The 24,299-nt window shown below is 44.0% G+C and overlaps 1 protein-coding gene across 1 annotated transcript; it reads right to left on the reverse strand.

Moving 5' to 3' along the window:
- Nucleotides 1-4,647: 4,647 nt before the first annotated feature.
- On the reverse strand, nucleotides 4,648-24,299 carry LOC132775643 (carboxypeptidase A1). Its single transcript, XM_060776387.2, has 11 exons — nucleotides 24,199-24,299; nucleotides 21,462-21,543; nucleotides 21,143-21,277; nucleotides 16,570-16,668; nucleotides 13,911-14,009; nucleotides 11,409-11,510; nucleotides 9,484-9,594; nucleotides 8,865-8,955; nucleotides 7,183-7,382; nucleotides 5,858-5,942; nucleotides 4,648-4,891 (listed from the first exon to the last, which is right to left on the reverse strand). Exons 1-11 carry the CDS (start codon nucleotides 24,261-24,263, stop codon nucleotides 4,704-4,706), a joined length of 1,257 nt encoding a protein of 418 aa, XP_060632370.2. The 5' UTR covers nucleotides 24,264-24,299; the 3' UTR covers nucleotides 4,648-4,703.

A 24,299-nucleotide genomic window follows, 5' to 3' on the forward strand; every position in this document is an offset into this window, starting at 1 on the left:
AGCAGGAGCCCACTCAACTGTTAATGGAGTGACAATTCTAATATAAGTGTTTGGCTGCTTAGTGACGTCCATACAAATATCTCTGCATGTGATCTTGAAAGATGTGAGGAGGGAGTCCTGGTTAACTCACCTTCCCCAAGAGAAAAATCGATGTCATTCTCCACCAGAACCTACTTGTGATGAGTTCCAAGCAGATTCCATAAACACAGATGATTCCACAAGGAATTTTATTGTTCCACTAGCTGTACCCGCCATGTGTTGCTGTGGCCAACCTTCCCCCCCTCTTTCTTTCCTTCTTTCCCTCCTTGCTTCGCTCCCACTTTCCTTCTTTCCTTCATTTTCTTCTTTCTTTCCTTCCTTCCTTCCTTCCTTCTCTATTTCTCTTTCCCTCCTTTCCCTCCTTTCCTCCTTCTCTACCTCTTTCCTTCCTTCCTCCCTTCGCTTTTTGCTTCCGTCCTCCTTTCTCTCTTTCCTTTTTTCCATCCCTCCTTTTCTTTCCTGCCTTCCTTCACTTTTTGCTTCGATCCTTCCCTCTCTCTTTCCTTCTTTCATTCCCTCTTTCTCTCCTTTCCTTCCTTCCTTCACTCAGTCTTTCCTTCCTTCTCTTATTTTCTTTACTTCTTTCTTTCCTTCCTTCCTTCTCTAAGTCTTTCCTTCCTTCCCCTTTTTTTTCCTTCTTTCCTTCCTTCCTTCCTTCTCTACCTCTTTCCTTCCTCCCTCCCTTCGCTTTTTGCTTCCCTCCTTCTTTCTCTCTTTCCTTCCCTCCTTTTCTTTCCTTTCTTCCTTCTCTACCCCTTTCCTTCCTTTTCTTATTTTATTTCCTTTTCTCCTTCCTTCCTTCTCTACATCTTTCCTTCCTCCCCCTTTTCTTTTCTTTCTTTCTTTCTCTTCTTTCTTCCTTCTCTACCCTCTTTCCTTCCTCCCTTCGCTTTTTGCTTCCCTCCTCTTTTCTCTCTTTCCTTCTTTCCTTCCCCCTTTTCTTTCCTTTCTTCCTTCTCTACCTATTTCCTTCATTCCTTCACTTTTTGCTTCAATTCTTCCTTCTCTCTCCTTTTTTTCTCTCCCTCTTTCTCTCCTTCTTTCCTTCCTTCACTCAGTCTTTCCTTCCTTCACTTATTTTCTTTCCTTCTCTCCTTCCTCCCTTCTCTACATCCTTCCTTCCCGTTTTCTTTTCCTTCTTTCTTTCCCTCTTTTTCCCTCTCTTTCTTTCTCCCCTTCCTTCCCTTTTTTCTGTATTGTCATTTAGCTTTTCATCATTTAGCTTTTTTGGGTTTTTAAGTCCTTTCTGCTGTTTTTTTTTTTGGGAGGTTTTATGAGTGATGGTCACTCGTTGGTCTCTTAGGGGTATAGTGTCCAACTTTCATGTCAATATGTCCAATGGTTTTTTAGTTATGTTCATCCATTTTTCATTACATTTTTATTTATTGGATGTTTTAGGGGCCACGTTACCTCCCAAAACTCTAGTCTGTTTTGCAAGAGCAACAACTGAACAAATGGGTAAATACATTATTATCCATAGAGGTGGAAGCAAGCTGTCTTCTCCATGATTTTGACTACATACAAGTAGGCCAAACCTTCCTCCTCTTCCTTACAGTTCAACCAATCACATGAAACAGAGTTTTGGAAGTGTGAATGCTGCTGTAATGGCCCAAAAAGAGGCTTGGTCAAGGGGTGGGTGCCAGTGGGCATCACTTGGAATGGGAGGTGCCTCTTTTGCTGCTTCTGGTTTAGGACTGTTTGATATTATTGCATGAACATGACAGAGATCATTGTGATCCAAGTGTTTTCAAGTCCAGCAAACATGGTTCCAAGATTGCTTCTACACCAGGCATGGGCAAACTTCAGTCCTCCCTCCAGGTGTTTTGGACTCCAACTTCCACAATTCCTAACAGCCGGTAGGCTGTTAGGAATTGTGGGAGTTGGAGTCCAAAACACCTGGAGGGAGGGCTGAAGTTTGCCCATGCTTGATCTATATCTAGCAACTAATTTTAAGTGGTGCAATTGAAATTTTACTGGGTCGAAGGAGGTATTTCCTTTCCCAATTTTCTCATACTTGACAGTGACCCCCTTGTCATTCCAATTGAGTTTTATTTAATGTATTTTTTTAATGAAAGACAAGACCAGTTGGTTGATGTTCCGTGTGGGTATCATCTGTGTCGCTTCCACCTCCACCTCCGCAACCACCTCTCCGTTTGTAATAGTTTTTTATTTAGCTGGATTCTAGCCGTGGCCATTTCGGTTCACGTTACAATCGAGTCCTTTTTTAAAAATTGTGCATAATCTAGAATAAATTAATATATTGCAAAGCAGTTCTATCTGCTAGGACCTGCGTACTGTAAAGCTGTCCAGAGTATTGGAAAGGGCTGCTTAGAAAGTGGATTCAGCATTTTTCACGGGAGAAGTCTTCAATCCTTCTCAAAACTGCAACTTCCAGGATTCCTGTGGGGAAATCCAGGAGAGCAAATGTGTCTTGGATGTTATGTTTGTGGTATATCTGGCGTGATGTTGTGCCTCATTGTTTTTTCCCCTTTCAACCTGGATATTTTATTTTCTTTGTGGATGTTTCGAGACTGTTTGCTATCCTTGTGCTGGGTTTGTTTACAAATGCCAGGCCTTTGGGAGCGTTCCTATTCAGAGTGAACCTGCTTCGGGGAGGAATGGATCCTTCCATTGGCACAAAACTCTTGCTGATGTCCAGCCTATCCTTCTTTGGAGCACATCTTGAAGCATCAGACAAACATCCTGGCTGTGAGGAACATCCCCATAATCCTTGGCATTGGAGGAAGGACTCTTTATCTTCTTATTGGCTTTGTGGGTTTTGTGTGTTTTGCTTGTGAGCAATTATGTGAAATGGTTTGGCTGGTGGCGCTGCTTCTTTGGACTTGGAATGGCTTGTTAGAGTTTTGTGTATAGTTTTGGCTTTTTAAGAAATCGTTTCTGAACTCAATAAAAAAGTGAAATGTCTGCTGTATCGTGGCACTGTTTCATTTGAGTTTACCAATTGGATCATTTAAGGGATTGAACTACACAAGGAAGTGTGTTTTGAATTTGAAGTGAACTTTAAATGTCTCTTGTCTGCATTCAGCCTCAGAATATTATGCATATAAGGCCTGTTCTTGAAAAGACTTCCGCCTCTACGCAAGCTGATAATAAAATCAATTTCTGTGCAGGTTTTCCTCACAAGGAACACATTCGGATGGTCTAATGATGGGCCAAAACTAACAAAATGAAGTTCAACAGGGACAAATGCAAGATACTCCATTTAGGCAGGAAAAACGAAATGCAAAGATACAGAATGGGGGACAATTCCTGGCTCGAGAGCAGTACGTGTTATGTTCTGTTTTGAGGCCTTGGCCTTTGTAAGCCGCATCAAGTCCTTCGGGAGATGCTAACGGGGTACAAATAAAGTTAATAATAATAATTAATTAATAAAAAGATCTTGGAGTCCTCGTGGACAACAAGTTAAACATGAGCCAACAATGTGATGTGGCGGCAAAAAAAGCCAATGTGATTTTGGCCTGCATCAATAGGAGCCTAGTGTCTAGATCTAGGGAAGTCATGTTCCCCATGCTCTATTCTGCCTTGGTTAGACCACACCTGGAATATTGTGTCCAATTCTGGGCCCTACAATTGAAGGGAGATGTTGTCAAGCTGGAATGTGTCCAGAGGAGGGCGACTAAAATGATCAAGGGTCTGGAGAACAAGCCCTATGAGGAGCGGCTTAAGGAGCTGGGCATGTTTAGCCTAAAAAAGAGAAGGATGAGAGGAAACATGATAGTCATATATAAATATGTGAGGGGAAGTCACAGGGAGGAGGGAGCAAGCTTGTTTTCTGCTTCCCTGGAGACTAGGACGCGGAACAATGGCTTCAAACTACAAGAGAGGAAATTCCATCTGAACATGAGGAAGAACTTCCTGACTGTGAGAGCCGTTCAGCAGTGGAACTCTCTGCCCCGGAGTGTGGTGGAGGCTCCTTCTTTGGAGGCTTTTAAACAGAGGCTGGATGGCCATCTGTCAGGGGTGATTTGAATGCATTATTCCTGCTTCTTGGCAGAATGGGGTTGGACTGGATGACCCATGAGTTCTCTTCCAACTCTAGGATTCTATGATTCTATGATTTTGGGTTTGTCTTCATGGAGTAAAACAAGCTTATTCACTGTGATCCTGACACGCGATTTTCGTGTTGATTGGTTTACAAGACACTTCTTTTAACTTTAATCTATTTTTTAAAACAGCCTTGCCTTTTACAGAAAATCTAGACTTTTAGGCAAAAGATTTTGCTGTTTCGTTGTAGGAAGAGTTAATTTTTTGCAGAAGCGTTTGGTGGTTCTTTCCCAAATTTAATTTTAATTATATTTTTCAAAGAAGGCTTGTGTGTTCAGATATTCACATCTCACTGTATTTCCATTAGCACACATCTGTTTAACAGGATACACATTTATTCACTTGCGTGGCAATTAACGAAGCCGTAGGACTGAAAATAATAAATTGGAAATTTGGAGTGAGGTGAATTTGTCAGGGGTAAACACATGGCCGGTTATCCTAATCTCATTATGTGTGTGGCATTAATGGGGTCGCTGCAAGGCCAATGCAGACTGGGAGAATATTTGTCAAGCCCTTACTTGCAGGAATAAAGCCACAGGAGCATAACTTATGCAAAGGCTTTATTGTTGCTGCAGAAGCCTGTGTGCTTTGGCTTCGGCTTAATAGGGGTTGTCCCGGGTGTGTTCCATGATGACCATGAGGCCCAGCCAGGTCTCTTCGGCCGTTGGGATGATCTGGCTGGCGGGCAGCAGGAATCCGTAGCGGCCAGTGTCCCTCAACTCAAAGGTGTAGGAGTACTTGATGCCCTGCTCGTAGGTCCAGTCAATGGTTCCTCCACTTGCTTGGTCTGCATCCAGGGAAAGAGTGTGCAAAAGAAAACAAAATATGTTTCACATATGTGTTGAATATGTATTGTTGGGTACAAAAGCTTGCACAGAAAGGCAATGGTATAGGACAGTGGTTCTCAACCTTCCTAAGGCCGTGACCCCGTAATACAGTTCCTCATTTTGTGGTGACCCCCAATCATTAAAATTATTAGTACTTCAGAACTACTATTATGAATTGTAATGTAAATATCTGATATTACCATATATGTGTAAGTTCGCAGGTGACCACTAGGGAAACTATGTTTACAGGTAAGCAACCTATATATATGCAGGGTGTATTCTCATTCACTGAACCAAATTTGGCACAAATACTCAATATGCCTAAATTTGAATACCGGTGGGGTTGGGAAGTGGGATTGATTTTGATATTTGGGAGTTATAGTTGCTGGGATTTATAGTTCGCCTACAATCAAAGAGCATTCTGAGCTCCATCAACAATGGCATTGAACCAGTCTTGGCACACAGACCTCCAATGACCAACAGAAATATATTGGAAGGGTTTGGTGGGCACTGATCTTGAGTTTGGGAGTTGTAGTTTGCGTACATCCAGAGAGCACTGTGGACTCAAACAATGATAGATCTGGGCCAAACTTGGCACGAATATTCAATATGCCCAAATGTGAACACTAGTGGAGTTTGGGGAAAATAGGCATTGACATTTGGGAGTTGTAGTTTATGGGATTTATAGTTCACCTACAATCAAAGAGCATTCTGAACTCCACCAATGATAGGATTGGGCCAAACTTCCTACACAGAACCCCCAAGACCAACAGAAAATACTGTGGTTTTTGATGGCCTTTGGGGACCCCTCTGACACCCCCTCGCGACCCCCGCAGGGGTCCCGACCCCCAGGTTGAGAAACACTGGTATAGGACCATCCCATGTGGTTTGGAGGATCAGGTTTGATTTTGCACTAAGGCACTTACAGATGGTGGTGATGATGCTACCATATCTGTATTTGGTCCCATGGAGGGAAGCAAGAGCATCGACTGCCTTCTTAGCAACAGCATCCTAGAAGAGGCAAAATGAGAAAATCAGTCACAAGGAAGATGGTAATAACAGCAAGAGTGGAGCCAGTCTGCCCATAGACCATAAACTCCCGTCTTAACAAGCCCAAGACCCTTCCTCTTTAGTCCCTCTCAAAATGGCAACAAGAAGTGGTACACAATTACTTCCCATTGCCATTTTGAGAGAAAACTGCAGAAGAAAATGAAGAAGGTGTTTGGAAATGCTATGGTGTTCTTGAACGTTTCTGGGCCTGGGGTAGGGTTCCTTCTTGAATGTGAGGGACATGTTCTAGAGACTCTGAGAAAGTTGCTTCTTTGGGTGACCAGGTCTTCAAATATCAAATTGCTGTGTTTGCCAAGGATTATGGGAGCCATAATCTAAAGTAATATTTATGCAGGTCGGGTCCCTTTGTGCAGCAAAGAATCCGAAAGAAGTTGGGATAGAAATAAATAGAAAGGAAAGGAGAGGAGGGGGATGAGATCAATCAGAAGAAGAAGATCCAGAAGAGGGAGAAGATCAATTACAGTGGTTCTCAACCTGTGGGTCCTCAGGTGTTTTGGCCTACAACTCCCAGAAATTCCAGCCAGTTTACTAGCTGTTAGGATTTCTGGGAGTTGAAGGCCAAAAACATCTGGGGACCCCAGGTTGGGAACTACTGAATTAGAAGAACAAGAAGACCCTTTAGAAACAGAAGATCTAGAAGGAGATACATTAGAAGATTAATTAGAAGAAGATACATTTAAAAGGATCCATTAGAAGATGAAGATCAGTTAGAAGAACATGAAGACCCTTTAGAAGCAGAAGATCTAAAAGAAGATTCATTAGAACATTAATTAAAAGTAGAAGATACATTTAAAAGGATCCACCAGAAGTTGAAGAAGATCCATTAGAAGCAGAAGTTCTAGAATGGTGGTTCTCAACCTGTGGGTCCCCAGGTGTTTTGGCCTACAACTCCCAGAAATCCCAGCCAGTTTACCAGCTTTTAGTATTTCTAGGAGTTGAAGGCCAAAACATCTGGGGACCCACAGGTTGAGAACCACTGATCTAGAAAAAGAAATATAAAAATATCCATTAGAAAAAGATAAATTTTAAAAGATCCTTTAGAAGTAGAAGAAGTTGCATTAGAAGCAGAAGATCTAGAAGAAGAAACATTAGAAGATTAATTAGAAGAAGTTGACGTATTGGAAGAAGATCCAAGAGAGGAAGAACAATTACAAAACGATCAAGAAGAAGATGGTCTTACTAGTTCCGCCTTATCCGCCGCAGCTGTTCTGGTGTATCCAAAAGGATAAAGAAGGAGCTGGGAGTAGCTATGGATGGAGATGAAGGCCTTGATGTTGCCATGGCTCTTCACAAAGTCAACAATGGCTTTCACCTCTGGCTCGGAGTTGGCATAAGGCCCATGGTAGGTTTCGGTGCAAGGGCTGCCACTGGCGCCGGCCGCTGTGGAGAACAAAAAGCAACAGCTTGGCTCCTGAGAATGAACATCCAAAGACACCGAGGTCAACTCTGAGACACAGTCTTTTCTTCAGCATCTCCAGATGGGACTGAAGATGTGGAGGATTGCCATTGATGGGTCAAACGTTATGCTTAGAAGTCATGAATGCAATTTGAGAAATCTGCATTGTGGGTTCACCTTGGGACCAGTCTTTCTGTGGAAGGACCTTCCAGAAGAGATCCAACAGCTAAATCAGTTATCAGAATTCAAGATACAACTGAAGACCTCTCTCCTCCAGCAGGCCTACCTACTCAGCTTTAAATTGTGAACTGCAACCTGCATTTTCCTTTGTGTATCTTGTTATATGTAAGTGTAAGGAGTATATGTATGAAGAGGTGGGTAATACATTGATGATGATGATGATGATGATGGTGATGGTGATGGTGGTGATGGTGATGGTGATGGTGATGGATGGACCAAGAAAAATGACAGGCTTAGTTTGTTTAAAGAAGAGGTGATTCCTCAAGTGATGGAAATTGTCTGTTTGTTCTAGTATGGGATTTTTCTCACGTAGTTTGCATTTAGTGTGTTTTTGAACTAGTATAGGAAGGAAAGGAGTTAATGGAATGGTTTTAACTAGGTATTTTTGGTATCCCGATGTTTAATATTCTTAAGTTTTAAATTATATAGAATCATAGAATGATAGAGTTGGAAGAGACCTCATGGGCCATCCAGTCCAACCCTATTCTGCCAAGAAGCAGGAATATTGCATTCAAAGCACCCCTAACAGATGGCCATCCAGCCTCTGCTTAAAAGCTTCCAAAGAAGGAGCCATCACCACGCTCCAGGGCAGAGAGTTCCACTGCTGAACGGCTCTCACAGTCAGGAAGTTCTTCCTAATGTTCAGATGAAATCACCTTTCCTGTAATTTGAAGCCATTGTTCCTTGTCCTAATCTCCATGGAAGCAGAAAACAAGCATGCTCCCTCCTCCCTGTGGTTTCCTCTCACATATTTATACATGGCTATCATGTCTCCTCTCAGCCTTCTCTTCTTCAGGCTAAACATGCCCAGCTCCTTAAGCCGCTCCTCATAGGGCTTGTTCTCCAGAACCTGGATCATTTGAGTCTCCCTCCTCTGGACACATTCCAACTTGTCAATATCTCCCTTCAATTGTGGTGCCCAGAATAGGACACAATATTCCAGTCTAACCAAGGCAGAATAGAGCATGGGGAGCATAACTTCCCTGCATCTAGACACTATGCTCCTATTGATGCAGGCCAAAAGTCTGGCATGACTTGTTTATGATAAATCCATGCTGACTATTAGCGATGATCGCATTTCTTTCTAAGTGTTTGCAGACTACTATTGTATTGTTTTTACTGCTGACCACTTTGAGTCAATATTATTAATAATAACAATGGCAGTGATTCCCCTTCATGTCTAGAGAACATGGAAGATAGAGAAGTGTTACAAGAAATGCTTTCACCTCCAAAACCCGCATCCCAGTTCCGGTTGGGGTCTACTCCAACGCACGACGACCCAGCGTTGATTGACCTCGTCTTGCGCCACATGCGGTTCTATAACATCCAAAAAGTTTAATCAATGCAAGTCTCAAACAGCATAAATATTTCTAAGGTTGTATTTTAAGTCCAGGAGTCCCCGGTGGCACAGTGGGTTGAAGCTGAGATGCTGAACTTGCAGACAGAAAGGTTGCAGGTTCGAATCTGGGGAGCGGCATGAGCTTCCGCTGTTAGCCCCAGCTTCTGCCAACCTAGCAGTTCGAAAACATGCAAATGTGAGTAGATCAATAGGTACCATTCATGAGTTCGAAGCCAGCCCTGGTCAGAGTAAACTCCCAACCATTTGCCTAACTTACTGTCGACCTTTGCAGCCCAGGAAGGTAACGGTGCTTCATGCAGTCATGCCAGCCACATGACCTTGGAGGTGTCTACAGACAACGCCAGCTCTTTGGCTTAGAAATGGAGATGAGCACCCACCCCCAGAGTCGGACAGAGTCGGACTGGACTTAATGTCACGGGAAAACCTTTACCTTTACTATTTGAAGTTCATTTAAGGAAGGAAATGGGGGTGAGGACATAAGATACCTTGCTGTGAGTGAAGGCAAATCCATCAGGGTTAGTGACAATTTCAAGGAAGATGTCAAAATTATCCAGGATGGAGGTCAGTGAAGGGTCTTTGCCATAAGTGTCAAGGATCTGGACAAGAGAAATGGAAGGAAAGGGATGGACAATAATTAGCCCCTGAAATGGACCATAGAGAGTGCAGTACACACAAGTTTTTTCACCACTTCGTTAAGCTTGCGATGATCAAAGTCTATACAAATCTACCTTGGAGATCAGTACCTGAAAACATAGAAAACTATCCATAAATGGACCAGGTTGTGGTTGGGAGTCAGTTGCATTGAAATCACTACTGACCGAAAGGTCACGAGTTCGAAGCCAGCCCTGGTCAGAGTAAGCTCACGACCATTTGTCTAACTTGCTGTCGACCTTTGCAGCCTGAAAGACAGTTGCATCTGTCAAGTAGGAAATTTAGGTACCACTTATGCGGGGAGGCTAATTTTACTAATTTACGATGCCATAAAACTCTCCAGCAGTGTGCAAAAGAATGAGGAAGTACTCCATTGGTGTCACAAGTGGACGGTGAAGTGACAGCTCCCCCAGTGGCCAGAATTGAAAAGCATACCCTCATGAAGCTGGAAAGTTAAATAGCCTCTGTGTGTGTGTCTATATATGTTGTGTCTATGGCATTGAATGTTTGCCATGTATATGTGCATTGTGATCCATCCTGAGGCCCCTGTGGGGTGAGAAGAGCGGAATATAAATACTGCAAATTAATAATAATAATAAATAAATTACTATCCACTGACATTCACATAGGAATAGTAATGAAGCATCACAATTATTATGCTGGAAAGGATGTGGAGCCTAAGCAGATTGCAGCCATATACATAGTTGTCACGTACGAAGATACTAACATTTTAGAAAGAATCATAGAATCAAAGAGTTGGAAGAGACCTCCTGGGCCATCCAGTCCAACCCCATTCTGCCAAGAAGCAGGAATATTGCATTCAAAGCACCCCTGACAGATGGCCATCCAGCCTCTGTGTAAAAGCTTCCAAAGAAGGAGCCTCCACGACGCTCCGGGGCAGAGAGTTCCACTGCTGAACGGCTCTCACAGTCAGGAAGTTCTTCCTCATGTTCAGATGGAATCTCCTCTCTTGTAGTTTGAAGCCATTGTTCCACGTCCTAGTCTCCAAGGAAGCAGAAAACAAGCTTGCTCCCTCCTCCTCCCTGTGGCTTCCTCTCACGTATTTATACATGGCTATCATATCTCCTCTCAGCCTTCTCTTCTTCAGGCTAAACATGTCCAGCTCCTTAAGCCGCTCCTCATAGGGCTTGTTCTCCAGACCCTTGATCGTTTTAGTCGCCCTCCTCTGGACACATTCCAGCTTGTCAATATCCCTCTTGAATTGTGGTGCCCAGAATTGGACACAATATTCCAGGTGTGGTCTAACCAAAGCGGAATAGAGGAGTAGTATGACTTCCCTAGATCTAGACACTAGGCTCCTATTGATGCAGGCCAAAATCCCATTGGCTTTTTTTGCCGCCACATCACATTGTTGGCTCATGTTTAACTTGTTGTCCACGAGGACTCCGAGATCTTTTTCACACGTACTGCTCTAGAGCCAGGCATCGTTCCCCATTCTGTCTCTTTGCATTTCGTTTTTTTCTGCCAAAGTGGAGTATCTTGCATTTGTCCCTGTTGAACTTCATTTTGTTAGTTTTGGCCCTTCATCTCTCTAATCTGTCAAGATCATTTTGAATTCTGCTCCTGTCCTCTGGAGTATTGGCTCTCCCTTCCAATTTGGTTTTTAAACTGGACAAAAAGAGGAAAAGTCCACTTTGGAAAGATATGTCTATGCCTCTAAAATGGAAAATTTGGGATTTCCAAACAAGGGCTGCTCAAACCTATGTGTGAAATGCATGCTTTTGAGATGGAATGGTACCTTCTTTGCAAAGTAGATCCCACTGGCCTGAGTGACCCATTCGCGGGAGTGGATGCCGGTGTCGATCCAGATGGCTGGGCGCTTGGTTCCTCCGGTACTGAACTGCAGAACAAATGCAAAGAAGAAAGAAACCCTTAATGCATGTGTCTTCCAATGACATGACACTAAGCACCTTGGTGGACTTCACAGTTCCCTGTCATTAAGAATTGGGAGTGGGAAATCTCTGTCCCTTTGCCATATTCCTCGGAGGTTGTTTCTGAAATAGTGACAGCAGCAACTGGACTGTAACTCCAGCGAGGCAGAAACAAGCAGTGCATTTCCTACCCTATACAATTAATGCAATTCGATACCACTTCAACTGCCATTTATTTAGTTAGTTAGTTATTTACTCTATTTATATCAGTGGTTCTCAACCCTCCTAATGCCACGACCCCTTAATACAGTTCCTCATGTTGTGGTGACCCCCAATCAGAAAATTATTTTCGTTGCTACTTCATAACTGTAATTTTGCTATTGTTATGAATTGCAATGTAAAGATCTGATACGTAGGATGTATTTTCATTCACTGGACCAAACTTGGCACAAATATCCGATACGCCCAAATTTGAATACTGGTAGTGTGGGAGGTTGATTTTTGTCATTTGAGATTTGTAGTTCTTGGGATTTATAGTTCACCTACTATCAAAGAGCATTTTGAACTCCACCAATAATGGAATTGAACCACACTTGGCCCAACGAACTCCCATGAGCAACAGAAACTCCTGGAAGGGTTTGGTGGGCATTGACCTTGAGCTTTGGAGTTGTAGTTCACCTACATCCAGAGAGCACTGTGGACTCAAACAATGATGGATCTGGACTAAACTTGACACGAATACTCAATATGCCCAAATGTGAACACTAGTAGAGTTTGGGGAAAATAGACCTTGACATTTGGGAGTTGTAGTTGCTGGGATTTGTAGTTCACTTACAATCAAAGAGCATTCTAAACCCCACCAACGCTAGACATGGGCCAAACTTCCCACACAGAACCCTGAAGACCATCAGAAAATACTGTGTTTTCTGATGGTCTTTGGTGACCCCTCTGACACCCCCTCATGATTCTCCAGGGTTCCCGAACCCCAGGATGAGAAACACTGATTTATATCCTGCCTTTCTCTACCCCAAAGGGGACTCAAGGTGGCCTTACATATGGCAACTATTCAATGTCTTTGGACAACAAACAGAATACTCTTAACATTAAAATTAAATGCACATTAATATCACGCTATGGCTCAATTGTGGGAGTTATCTTTCAACCGTGTACTGTATCTAGTTCTTATATATATGAAATGTCTATAAACTGCTTCATAGAAATGTAATATAGAAACAGACACCCCTCTGTGACCCTTTTCAGATAATCTCCTGGGAATGGAAATTTCGGGCAAATCCCTCTGGCTATTTCCCAAGCTAGGTAATCATCAGATTCATTGTGTGCTGTGGCTCGATGCTATGGAACCCTGGGAGTTGTGGTCTGTTTTGCCCTCTTTTGGCAGAGAAGGCTAAAGACCTTGCAAAACTGCAGCTCCCAAGGCTCCACAACACTGAGCCATGGTAATTAAAGTTGTGTCGAACTGCATGAATTCTATGGTGTCCATGTACCCCAAAAGACAGATGGCTCATCCAAACTGGAAACATGGTGCCAGTGAAACCAACCACAAAGCACTTTTGAAAGATACCCATCCAACCTCTGCATAAAGACTTCCAAAGAAGGAAAGTGCATGAACCTCAGAGTTCATAGAATCCTAGAATCAAAGAGTTGGAAGAGACCTCATGGGCCATCCAGTCCAACCCCATTCTGCCAAGAAGCAGGAATATTGCATTCAAATCACCCCTGACAGATGGCCATCCAGCCTCTGTTTAAAAGCTTCCAAAGAAAGAGCCTCCACCACACTCCGGGGCAGAGAGTTCCACTGCTGAACGGCTCTCACAGTCAGGAAGTTCTTCCTGAGTTGACCCATTATTATCAAGAAGGCCTTCCTAATATTCTTATAATTTTAATCTATTGGTTCACATGAAGTAAACATGCTGGCTCCATCTCCCACATATCATCCCTTTAGATATATCACAGCATCACAAAACCCTGCAGATGGAAGAGACCACGAGGTCCACCCAGTCCAACTCCATCTGCCATGCAGGAAGACACAATCCAAGCACTCCTGAAGTTGGATCTGTATTCTCTTCAGGTAAAACACACCCAATTCCCTCAACAATCTCTTATAGGACTTTGTTTCCAGTTCTTTGATTATTGCTTTCTAAAAACCTTGTAGGGCTGTTGTGCATGTCTTATCAGATCCATTCCACCTTGGCCATATGTTTGTTGACCATAAAGATGTGGCATCATGATGCATCAGGTCTTTCTCACCCCTGCCAACCAAAGATTGCCACAGTCCACTCTGTGAATGTCCAGCCAGGATTTGCTCCACCAATTGAAGTATCAAGGACATGTGCTGATATGACCATTACCTTCAAGATATTGATTGGGCGACCTTCGTAGCTCTTGCCAATCTGGATTTTGCTGACCAAGGGGTTTTCACTCACTAGAAGATCCATGAAATCGTAGATCTGGTGGACACAGAGGAGAGGAGAGTGAAAGCAAGTTGGGTTTGAATCTGCTCTGGATTTCTGATCTGGAAAAGACACTCAGAAACATCTGGAATAAAGGCATTGATTGGTCACAGTTTGGTGCGCAGTAGCATCAGTCAAACGAATTGTGGAGTGAGCCAGGTTGAAACCTGTGTGATCATAGAATCCTAGAATCAAAGAGTTGGAAGAGACCTCATGGGCCATCCAGTCTAACCCTATTCTGCCAAGAAGCAGGAATGTTGCATTCAAATCACCCCTGACAGATGGCCATCCAGCCTCTGTTTAAATGCTTCCAAAGAAGGAGCCCCCACCACACTCCCTCCAGGGCAGAGAGTTCCACTGCTGAACGGCTCTCACAGTCAGGAAGTTCTTCCTCATGTTCAGATGGAATCTCCTCTCTTGTAGTTTGAAGCCATTGTCCCATTGCGTCCTAGTCTCCATGGAAGCAGAAAACAAGCTTGCTCCCTCCTCCCTGTGGCTTCCTCTCACATATTTATACATGGCTATCATATCCCCTCTCAGCCTTCTCTTCTTCAGGCTAAGCATGCCCAGCTCCTTAAGCCGCTCCTCATAGGGCCTGTTCTCCAGACCCTTGATCCTTTGAGTCGCCCTCCTCTGGACACATTCCAGCTTGTCAATATCTCTCTTGAATTGTGGTGCCCAGAATTGGACACAATATTCCAGGTGTGGTCTAACCAAAGCAGAATAGAGCATGGGGAGCAGGACTTCCCTAGATCTAGACACTATGCTGCTATATCAGTGAATCAGTGATGAGTGAATTGAATGACATTGTAGGATTGGGGTCTGGCTAAGGGCCCATTAACGAAGACCGAAGACACCATCCTAAAATTAAAACCAATGGCAGCATGGAGAAACAAAGGAGCACCGGGACTGTGGCGCAGCTGGCTGGGAGTCACCTGCATTAAGATCACTGCTGACCAAAAAGTCATGAGTTCGAAGCCAGCTCGGGTCGGAGAGAGCTTCTGACCAATTTGTGTAGCTTGCAGCCCAAAAGACAGTTACATCTGTCAAGTAGGAAATTTAGGTACTGCTTATGTGGAGAGGATAATTTACGATGCCACAAAAATCTCCAGCAAGCATGCAAAGAATGAGGAAGTACTACATCAGTGTCACAAATGGACGGTGAAGCGACAGCTCCCCTGGTGGCCAGAATACCCTCATGAAAAAGCTAGAATGTTAAATAGCCTCTGTGTGTGTGTCTATATATGTTGTGTGTCTATGGCATTGAATGTTTGCCATGTATATGTACACTGTAATCCACCCAGAGTCCCTTGCGGGGTGAGATTGCGGAATAGAAATACTGTAAATAAATAAATAAGGAGGTGAAGATTTGATTAGCTTTGAAATGAGAAAACTACTGAACTGAGGATAACTGACCTGGGAATTTTTGGTGTAAACAACACATGTTTACATAGTCAGAGACGATCATTCCGTAAGTTAAAGGAAGTCAGCAACAATGGCTCCTAACGTATTGTCGAAGGCGTTCATGGCCGGAATCACTGGGTTGTTGTAGGTTTTTTCGGGCTATATGGCCATGTTCTAGAGGCATTTTCTCCTGACGTTTCGCCTGCATCTATGGCAAGCATCCTCAGAGGTTGTGGACACAACCTCTGAGGATGCTTGCCATAGATGCAGGCGAAACGTCAGGAGAAAATGCCTCTAGAACATGGCCATATAGCCCGAAAAAACCTGCAACAACCCAATGGCTCCTAACGTTAAGGAAGAAAACATCTGTTGTGGAATTGATGGAACTTCAGCAAGTCTTCGTTGAACGACACATTGTCATTCAACCAAAAACAACAACAGCAAAAAGGTTCTACATAAGGAGACCCTTTTCTCTTCGAAAGGTGTGTCAGATCTAGGAGGAATGCAAAGTGTGAACACCCACCTCCTTCCAAGATGAACTGAATTAAATGCACATTAAAACAAAAAACATTGAATTCACTATTAAAATCACACTATTGCTCAATGCTATGGAGTCGTGGGAGTTATCTTTCAATTGTGTACTGTATCTAGTTCTTTTATATATGAAATGTATATAAACTGCTTTATAGAAATGTATCCAAATGTAACTTAGAAACAGACACCCCTCTGTGACCCTTTTTGGATAATTTCCTGGAAATGGAAACATTTGGGCAAATCCCTCTGGCTATTTCCCAAGCTAGGTAATCATCAGATTCATTGTGTGCTGTGGCTCGATGCTATGCAACCCTGGGAGTTGTGGTTTGGTGATATATGAATGAAGAAGGATGGTGGGTATGTATTTGAGTGAATGTAAGTGTAGTAAATGCTGCATAAATGTGATGTGAGCTTCCCAATAATGATGCAGACACAGGCGAAACATCAGGAGAAAATGCTGCGAGAGCATGGCCATACAATCTGGAAACTACACAACACTCCAATAATGCAGAAGTGTTTTAATGGAGGGATCGAGGGACTTTGTGTGGACAGATTGTGGTGGCGAAGCCAACTTTTTGACATTTCTCTCGATCCTAACAGCATCCAAATCCGCACTTACTTCATCCAGATTGTGGTACGAAGCGTAATTGAAGTTCTCCACGGATCGGGGCATAAAGTGCTGTCGTGACATGAAGAGCTTTTCCTCATCCACTAATTTCTGGAAAGTACAGAGAGGAAACAGAAATATGAAAACATCTACACACACCAAAAGCACATACCAGAGTTTAAATTCCTTTATCTTTTCTCCTCCAGAACCCATTTTGATATTCTGGGTCCATCTCATTATTCTTGGATCATGCACAAGCTGTGGAAAAAAAGCTTTTTGGGGCACCTTTGGCATTTCATCGGCCCCTCAATTTCCACTAGTGATGATTCTTAGTCTCCACTAATGATATAATATAGAAACAAACCCCATTAAGAATTGCATCTGTGGCAACACATTAAAAATGAATACCCTCCTAACTTAGTGGGGAAAGAAGCACTGCCTGAACATCAAGCAAAAAGTGGGCGCTAGAAACAATGTCATACGAAAGCTGACTGGCACAACCTGGGGATCACAACCAGACACAGTGAAGACATCTGCCCTTGCGCTGTGCTACTCTGCTGCGAGTATGAATGCCCAGTGTGGAACACATCTCACCACACTAAAACAGTGGCTGTGGCTCTTAATGAGACATGCCGCATTATCACGGGGTGTCTGTGCCCTACACCACTGGAGAAATTACACTGCTTAGCCGGTATTGCACCACCTGACATCCACTGGGAAGTAGCAGCCAATAGTGAAAGGACCAAGGCAGTGACATCTCTGGCTCATCCCCTGTTTGGGTATCAGTCAGCACGTCAACGACTCAAATCAAGAAATAGTTTTCTAAGATATACAGAGACATCGCTGGAACACCTCAGTAAGCGAGAGTCCAAAAGTGGCAGGCTCAAACCCAGCACCTCAATCCATGGCTGATACCAAATGAGAGACTCCCTCCTGGGCACACAGAAGACGGGGCGACTTGGAAGGCACTGAACAGACTGCGCTCTGGTGCCACGAGATGCAGAGCCAACCTCAAGAAATGGGGCCACAAAGTGGAATCCACGACATGCGAGTGTGGAGAAGAGCCAACCACTGACCACCTGCTACAACGCAACCTGAGCCCGGCCACATGCACAAGGGAGGACCTTCTTGCGGCAACACCAGAAGCACTCCAAGGGGCCAGATACTGGTCAAAGGACATTTAATCCACTACCTAGCTTGCAAAGTCTGTGTTTTGTCTGTTTGTTTGTTTTGTTCTGTTAGAAATGTAATACAATGGTCTGGTTGCCCTGACATGACAAATAAATAAAGGGGGGAAATGATATTTGCCAGTAGAAAGACAGCAAAAAGGAGGCCAAGTGAACTTTCCATGGAAGGAATCTCCATAGTCTGGGGAGCTGCTATTAAATGTGCCCACAGTCCTAAAATTTGGGGGGAATTTTACATTTTGGGGAGGCTTATTTAACATTCTTCAGGTGCCATCATAGAATCCTAAAGTTGGAAGAGACCTCCTGGGCCATCCAGTCCAACCCCATTCTGCCAAGAAGCAGGAAAATTGTATTCAAAGCACCCCAGACAGATGGCCATCCAGCTTCTGTTTAAAAGCTTCCAAAGAAGGAGCCTCCACCACACTCCAGGGCAGAGAGTTCCACTGCTGAACGGCTCTCACAATCAGGAAGTTCTTCATAATGTTCAGATGGAATCTCCTTTCTTGTAGTCTGAAGCCATTGTTCCGCATCCTAGTCTCCAGGGAAGCAGAAAGGAAACTTGCTCCCTCCTCCCTGTGGCTCCCTCCCAGCCTCTGTTTAAAAGTTTCCAAAGAAGGAGCATCCACCACACTCCGGGGCAGAGAATTCCACTGCTGAACGGCTCTCACAGTCAGGAAGTTCTTCCTCATGTTCAGATGGAATCTCCTTTCTTGTAGTTTGAAGGCATTCTCCGCGCCCGAGTCTCCAGGGAAGCAGAAAACAAGCTTGCTCCCTCCTCCCTGTGGCTTCCTCTCACATATTTATACATGGCTATCATATCTCCTCTCAGCCTTCGCTTCTTCAGTCTAAACATGCCCAGCTCTTTAAGCCGCTCCTCATAGGGCTTGTTCTCCAGACCCTTGATCATTTTAGTCACCCTCCTCTGGACACATTCCAGCTTGTCAATATCTCTCTTGAATTGTGGTGCCCAGAATTGGACACAGTATTCCAGGTGTGGTCTAACCAAGGCAGAATAGAGCATGGGGAGCATGACTTCCCTAGATCTAGACACTATGCTCCTATTGATGCAGGCCAACATCCCATTGGCTTTTTTGCCTCTGCATCACATTCCTGGCTCATGTTTAACTTTAATTGTTTTAATTTGCTTTAAGTGTATTGTTATGTTGTGTATTGAGGCCTTGGCCTTTGTAAGCTGCATCGAGTCCTTCGGGAGATGCTAGTGGGGTACAAATAAAGTTTAATAATAATAATAATAATAATTTAATAATAATAAAAGGACCCCAAGATCTTTTCACATGTACTGTTCTCGAGCCACATGTTCCCCATCCTGTATCTTTGCATTTCATTTTGGACAGAAGTCAAACTTAAAAGCTCTTATTTACCCAGGGTCTTCCTTCCTCTTTTCTGATCTCTTTTCCCCTTCTAACAATTAAACATCACCTGTCTGTGTTCTTGAGAAACTCTAAAACAATTCAAGCTGTCACAGGGATTTAAGGATGAAGACATGCCAAGATGTGACCCAGTAAACATGTGCAATGAGAATTGCTACATTTGTGAAGGATGAGGGTCCAATCTGCCCCTCTCTTCTGATAGGAGGTCCTGATTTATAAAGACTGCATATAGATAAAAAATTCTACAAATGCTTTGCCTTCACCTCAGTACTCCTAATACAAAGCCTGACTTCTATTTGCATGCAAGCTTCTATGCCAACATAATCTGTAATCTGAACCATTTACAGCCTGCTTTCATACTTGCCAGCATGATGTAAAGGACTCAAAGTGTAAATGAAATTCAAGGGAGGAAGAGCAACTGTAATGACCAATGTACACCTTTGCAGAAGCACATGGGAAGCTCAGCCTGTCATTGAACATCGAAAAAACCAAGGTGCTGTTCCAGCAGACATCCAATCCCTCTCCAATGCCAGTGATACAGCTTAATGGTGTAACATTAGAAAATGTTGACCATTTCCGCTCCCTTGGCAGCCACCTCTCCACCAAAGTCAACATTGACACCGAAATACAACACTGCCTGAGCTCTGCGAGCGCAGCATTTTCCCGAATGAAGCAAAGAGTGTTTGAGGACCGGGACATCCATAGGGATACCAAGGTGCTTGTTTATAGAGCTATTGTCCTCCCAACCCTGCTATATGCCTGTGAGACGTGGACTGTCTACAGACGTCACATGCAACTCCTGGAACGATTCCATCAGCGCTGCCTCTGGAAAATCCTGCAAATCTCTTGGGAAGACAGGCGGACAAACGTCAGCATGCTGGAAGAAGCAAAGACTACCAGCATTGAAGCGATGGTCCTCCGCCAGTGTTTGAGGATCGGGACATCCATAGGGAGACCAAGGTTCTTGTCTATATTGTCCTCCCAACCCTGCTCTATGCCTGTGAGACGTGGACTGTCTACAGACGTCACATGCAACTCCTGGAATGATTCCATCAGCGCTGCCTCCAGAAAATCCTGCAAATCTCTTGGGAAGACAGGCGGGGAAACGTCAGCGTGCTGGAAGAAGCAAAGACCACCAGCATTTAAGTGATGGTCCTCCACCAGTGTTTGAAGATCGGGACATCCATAGGGAGACCAAGGTTCTTGTCTATATTGTCTTCCCAGCCCTGCTATACGCCTGCGAGACATGGACTGTCTACAGACGTCACCTGGAACGATTCCATCAGCGCTGCCTCCGGAAAATCCTGCAAATCTCTTGGGAAGACAGGCGGGGAAACATCAGCGTGCTGGAAGAAGCAAAGACCACCAGCATCGAAGCGATGGTCCTCCGCCATCAACTCCGCTGGACTGGCCACGTTGTCCGGATGCCTGACCACCGTCTCCCAAAGCAGTTGCTCTACTCCGAACTCAAGAATGGAAAACGAAACGTTGGTGGGCAGGAAAAGAGATTGAAAGATGGGCTTAAAGCCAACCTTAAAAATTCTGGCATAGACACTGAGAACTGGGAAGCCCTGGCCCTTGAGCGCTCCAGCTGGAGGTCAGCTGTGACCAGCAGTGCTGCAGAATTTGAAGAGGCACGAATGGAGGGCGAAAGAGAGAGGAAGGCACGTCAAGCCAACCCCAACCAAGACTGCCTTCCACCTGGAAACCAATGCCCTCACTGTGGGAGAAGATGCAGAGCAAGAATAGGGCTCCACAGTCACCTACAGACCCACAAGAACACTGGAAGGCAATCCTAAGTAAGTAAGTAAGTAATTAACAACAACAATGCATTATTTATTACCTGTCTCTCCTTACGGCTTAAGACTTTGCGTAAATATAGGGCTAGTGACTTCCTGCTCTACATTGCCTTGTTTCCATCTGGTATATGAAGCAGTGTTGTATTCCCAAAGCTGCTTTTCTAGGCTACCCAACCATGTTCTGTGCCCACCAAGAGAAAGGACTGACCTGAACGTTCTCGATCATGATGGAGTATTGGATGTCGTTGGACTCCAGAAAGACCTTGACCCCTTGGAGGCTGGGGAATGGGACCCGCACGTCAACTGGGATCTCAGGGTGAGCGGGAGCGCGCCAGAAGTCCAGCTGGAAAGAGAAATGCAGGTAGATAGAGATAGGTATAGGTCTAGGATTGGGCAAACTTCAGCCCTCTAGGTGTTTTGGACTTCAACTCCCACAATTCCTAACAGCCCGTCTGTTAGGAATTGTGGGAGTTGAAGTCCAGAACATATGGAGGCCTTAAAGTACCATTTCCATTCCTCAAAGTTACCTGAAGATGTTCAAGTGCTTCCAGCTCCTTCACCTTCTCCAGCTGGAACCCATCAGAAGCAAAGATCCTCAACACCTGGTGACTACAGAGAGAGGTCATGTTGATTTCTCCCATCATCATCATCTTAACTAATTTAACTGTTGTTATTTTTGTATCTGGAGTTGCAAGTAGTCGCTTAGTTTTAAAAGGCACAATATCTTGATTGGGACACATACCTGATTCTGCTCACTCCCAATCCATGTATTGGTTGGGTTGTTGTAGGTTTTTTTGGGCTATATGGCCATGTTTTAGAGACATTCTCTCCTAGCGTTTTGCCTGCATCAATGGCAAGCATCCTCAGAGGTAGTGAGGGCTGTTGGAACTAGGGAAAAGGGGTTTATATATCTGTGGAATGACCAGGGTGGGACAAAATACTCTTGTCTGCTGGAGCTAGGTGTGAATGTTTCAACTGAACACCTTGATTAGCATATAATGGCCTGGCAGTGCCTGGAGCAAACTTTTGTTGAGAGGTGATTAGATGTCCTTGTTTGTTTCCTCTCGTTGTGCTGTTGTAATTTTAGAGTTTTTTAATACTGGTGATCTGAACATGAGGAAGAACTTCCTGACTGTGAGAGCCGTTCAGCAGTGGAACTCTCTGCCCCAGAGTGTGGTGGAGGCTCCTTTTTTTGGAAGCTTTTAAACAGAGGCTGGATGACCATCTGTCAGGGGTGATTTGAATGCAATATTCCTGCTTCTTGGCAGAATGGGGTTGGACTGGATGGCCCATGAGGTCTCTTCCAATTCTTTGATTCTATGATCTATCTATCTATCTATCTATCTATCTATCTATCCTTCGATTTTTTCTTTTTTACATTTCCTACTTTACTAAATATGATATTGACAGATGCAACTGTCTTTCGGACTGCAAAGGTCGACAGTAAGCTAGACAAATGGTCAGGAGCTTACTCCGACCTGGGCTGGCTTCTAACTCATGACCTTTCAGCCAGTAGTGATTTTAATGCGGCTGACTCCCAACCAGCTATGCCACAACCCATTCCTATACAGCAGATGGATACACATTGGTAACATGCACCATCATGGATACACATTGGTGACATACACCATCATGGATACACATTGGTGACATACACCATCATGGATACACATTGGTAACATGCACCATAATGGATGCACATTGGTGACATGCACCACAATGGATACACATTGGTAACATGCACCACAATGGATACATATTGGTGACATGCACCACAATGGATACATATTGGTGACATGCACCACAATGGATACACATTGGTGACATGAACCACGATGGATACACATTGGTGACATGAACCACGATGGATACACATTGGTGACATGCACCATGATGGATACACATTGGTGACATGCACCGTAATGGATACACATTGGTGACATGCACCACAATGGATACACATTGGTGACATGCACCACAATGGATACACATTGGTGACATGCACCATAATGGATACACATTGGTGACATGCACCACAATGGATACACATTGGTGACATGCACCACAATGGATACACATTGGTGACATGCACCACAATGGATACACATTGGTGACATGCACCACAATGGATACACATTGGTAACATGCACCATAATGGATACACATTGGTGACATGCACCATCATGGATACACATTGGTGACATACACCATCATGGATACACATTGGTAACATGCACCGTAATGGATACACATTGGTGACATGCACCGTAATGGATACACATTGGTGACATGCACCGTAATGGATACACATTGGTAACATGCACCATAATGGATACACATTGGTGACATGCACCACAATGGATACACATTGGTGACATGCACCACAATGGATACACATTGGTAACATGCACCGTAATGGATACACATTGGTAACATGCACCGTAATGGATACACATTGGTAACATGCACCGTAATGGATACACATTGGTAACATGCACCACAATGGATACACATTGGTGACATGCACCACAATGGATACACATTGGTGACATGCACCATAATGGATACACATTGGTGACATGCACCACAATGGATACACATTGGTGACATGCACCACAATGGATACACATTGGTGACATGCACCACAATGGATACACATTGGTGACATGCACCACAATGGATACACATTGGTAACATGCACCATAATGGATACACATTGGTGACATGAACCACGATGGATACACATTGGTGACATGCACCATGATGGATACACATTGGTGACATGCACCGTAATGGATACACATTGGTGACATGCACCGTAATGGATACACATTGGTGACATGCACCGTAATGGATACACATTGGTGACATGCACCATAATGGATACACATTGGTGACATGCACCGTAATGGATACACATTGGTGACATGCACCGTAATGGATACACATTGGTGACATGCACCGTAATGGATACACATTGGTGACATGCACCGTAATGGATACACATTGGTGACATGCACCTTAATGGATACACATTGGTGACATGCACCTTAATGGATACACATTGGTGACATGCACCATAATGCCACAATTGCGACAATGCTTCTGTTTAATTTGGACCGAATGTACTGCGCATAGGACCAAAATGCTGTTGCCTTTCTAGAAGATCATTAGCAGATATCAAACCCCAGTGGGATTCCATCCAGAAAGTAGGAAGGGATGGAGATGTTCCTTATGCAAAGCCCATGTTTCCCTGCTACGTACCCCTCAAAGATCTCGGTGCTGAACGCAACCGCCAGGAGACTCGCCAACACCAAGAGGCTCTTCATCTTCTCCAACTCAGAAGGCTAACTAGGGATCGGGGT

This window comes from Anolis sagrei, chromosome 5 (genome assembly GCF_037176765.1).
Source record: "Anolis sagrei isolate rAnoSag1 chromosome 5, rAnoSag1.mat, whole genome shotgun sequence".
In the NCBI taxonomy this organism is placed as follows: Eukaryota; Metazoa; Chordata; class Lepidosauria; order Squamata; family Dactyloidae; genus Anolis; species Anolis sagrei.

Excerpts from the sequence above, each read along its gene's own strand:
- LOC132775643 (XM_060776387.2), bottom strand. The coding sequence starts at position 24,263 with ATGAAGAGCCTCTTGGTGTTGGCGAGTCTCCTGGCGGTTGCGTTCAGC. Across the intron at positions 14,010-16,569 it reads CGTACCACAATCTGGATGAA|ATCTACGATTTCATGGATCT; the intron begins GTAAGTGCGGAT and ends TGTGTCCACCAG. Across the intron at positions 9,595-11,408 it reads GGATCTACTTTGCAAAGAAG|ATCCTTGACACTTATGGCAA; the intron begins GTACCATTCCAT and ends TCTCTTGTCCAG.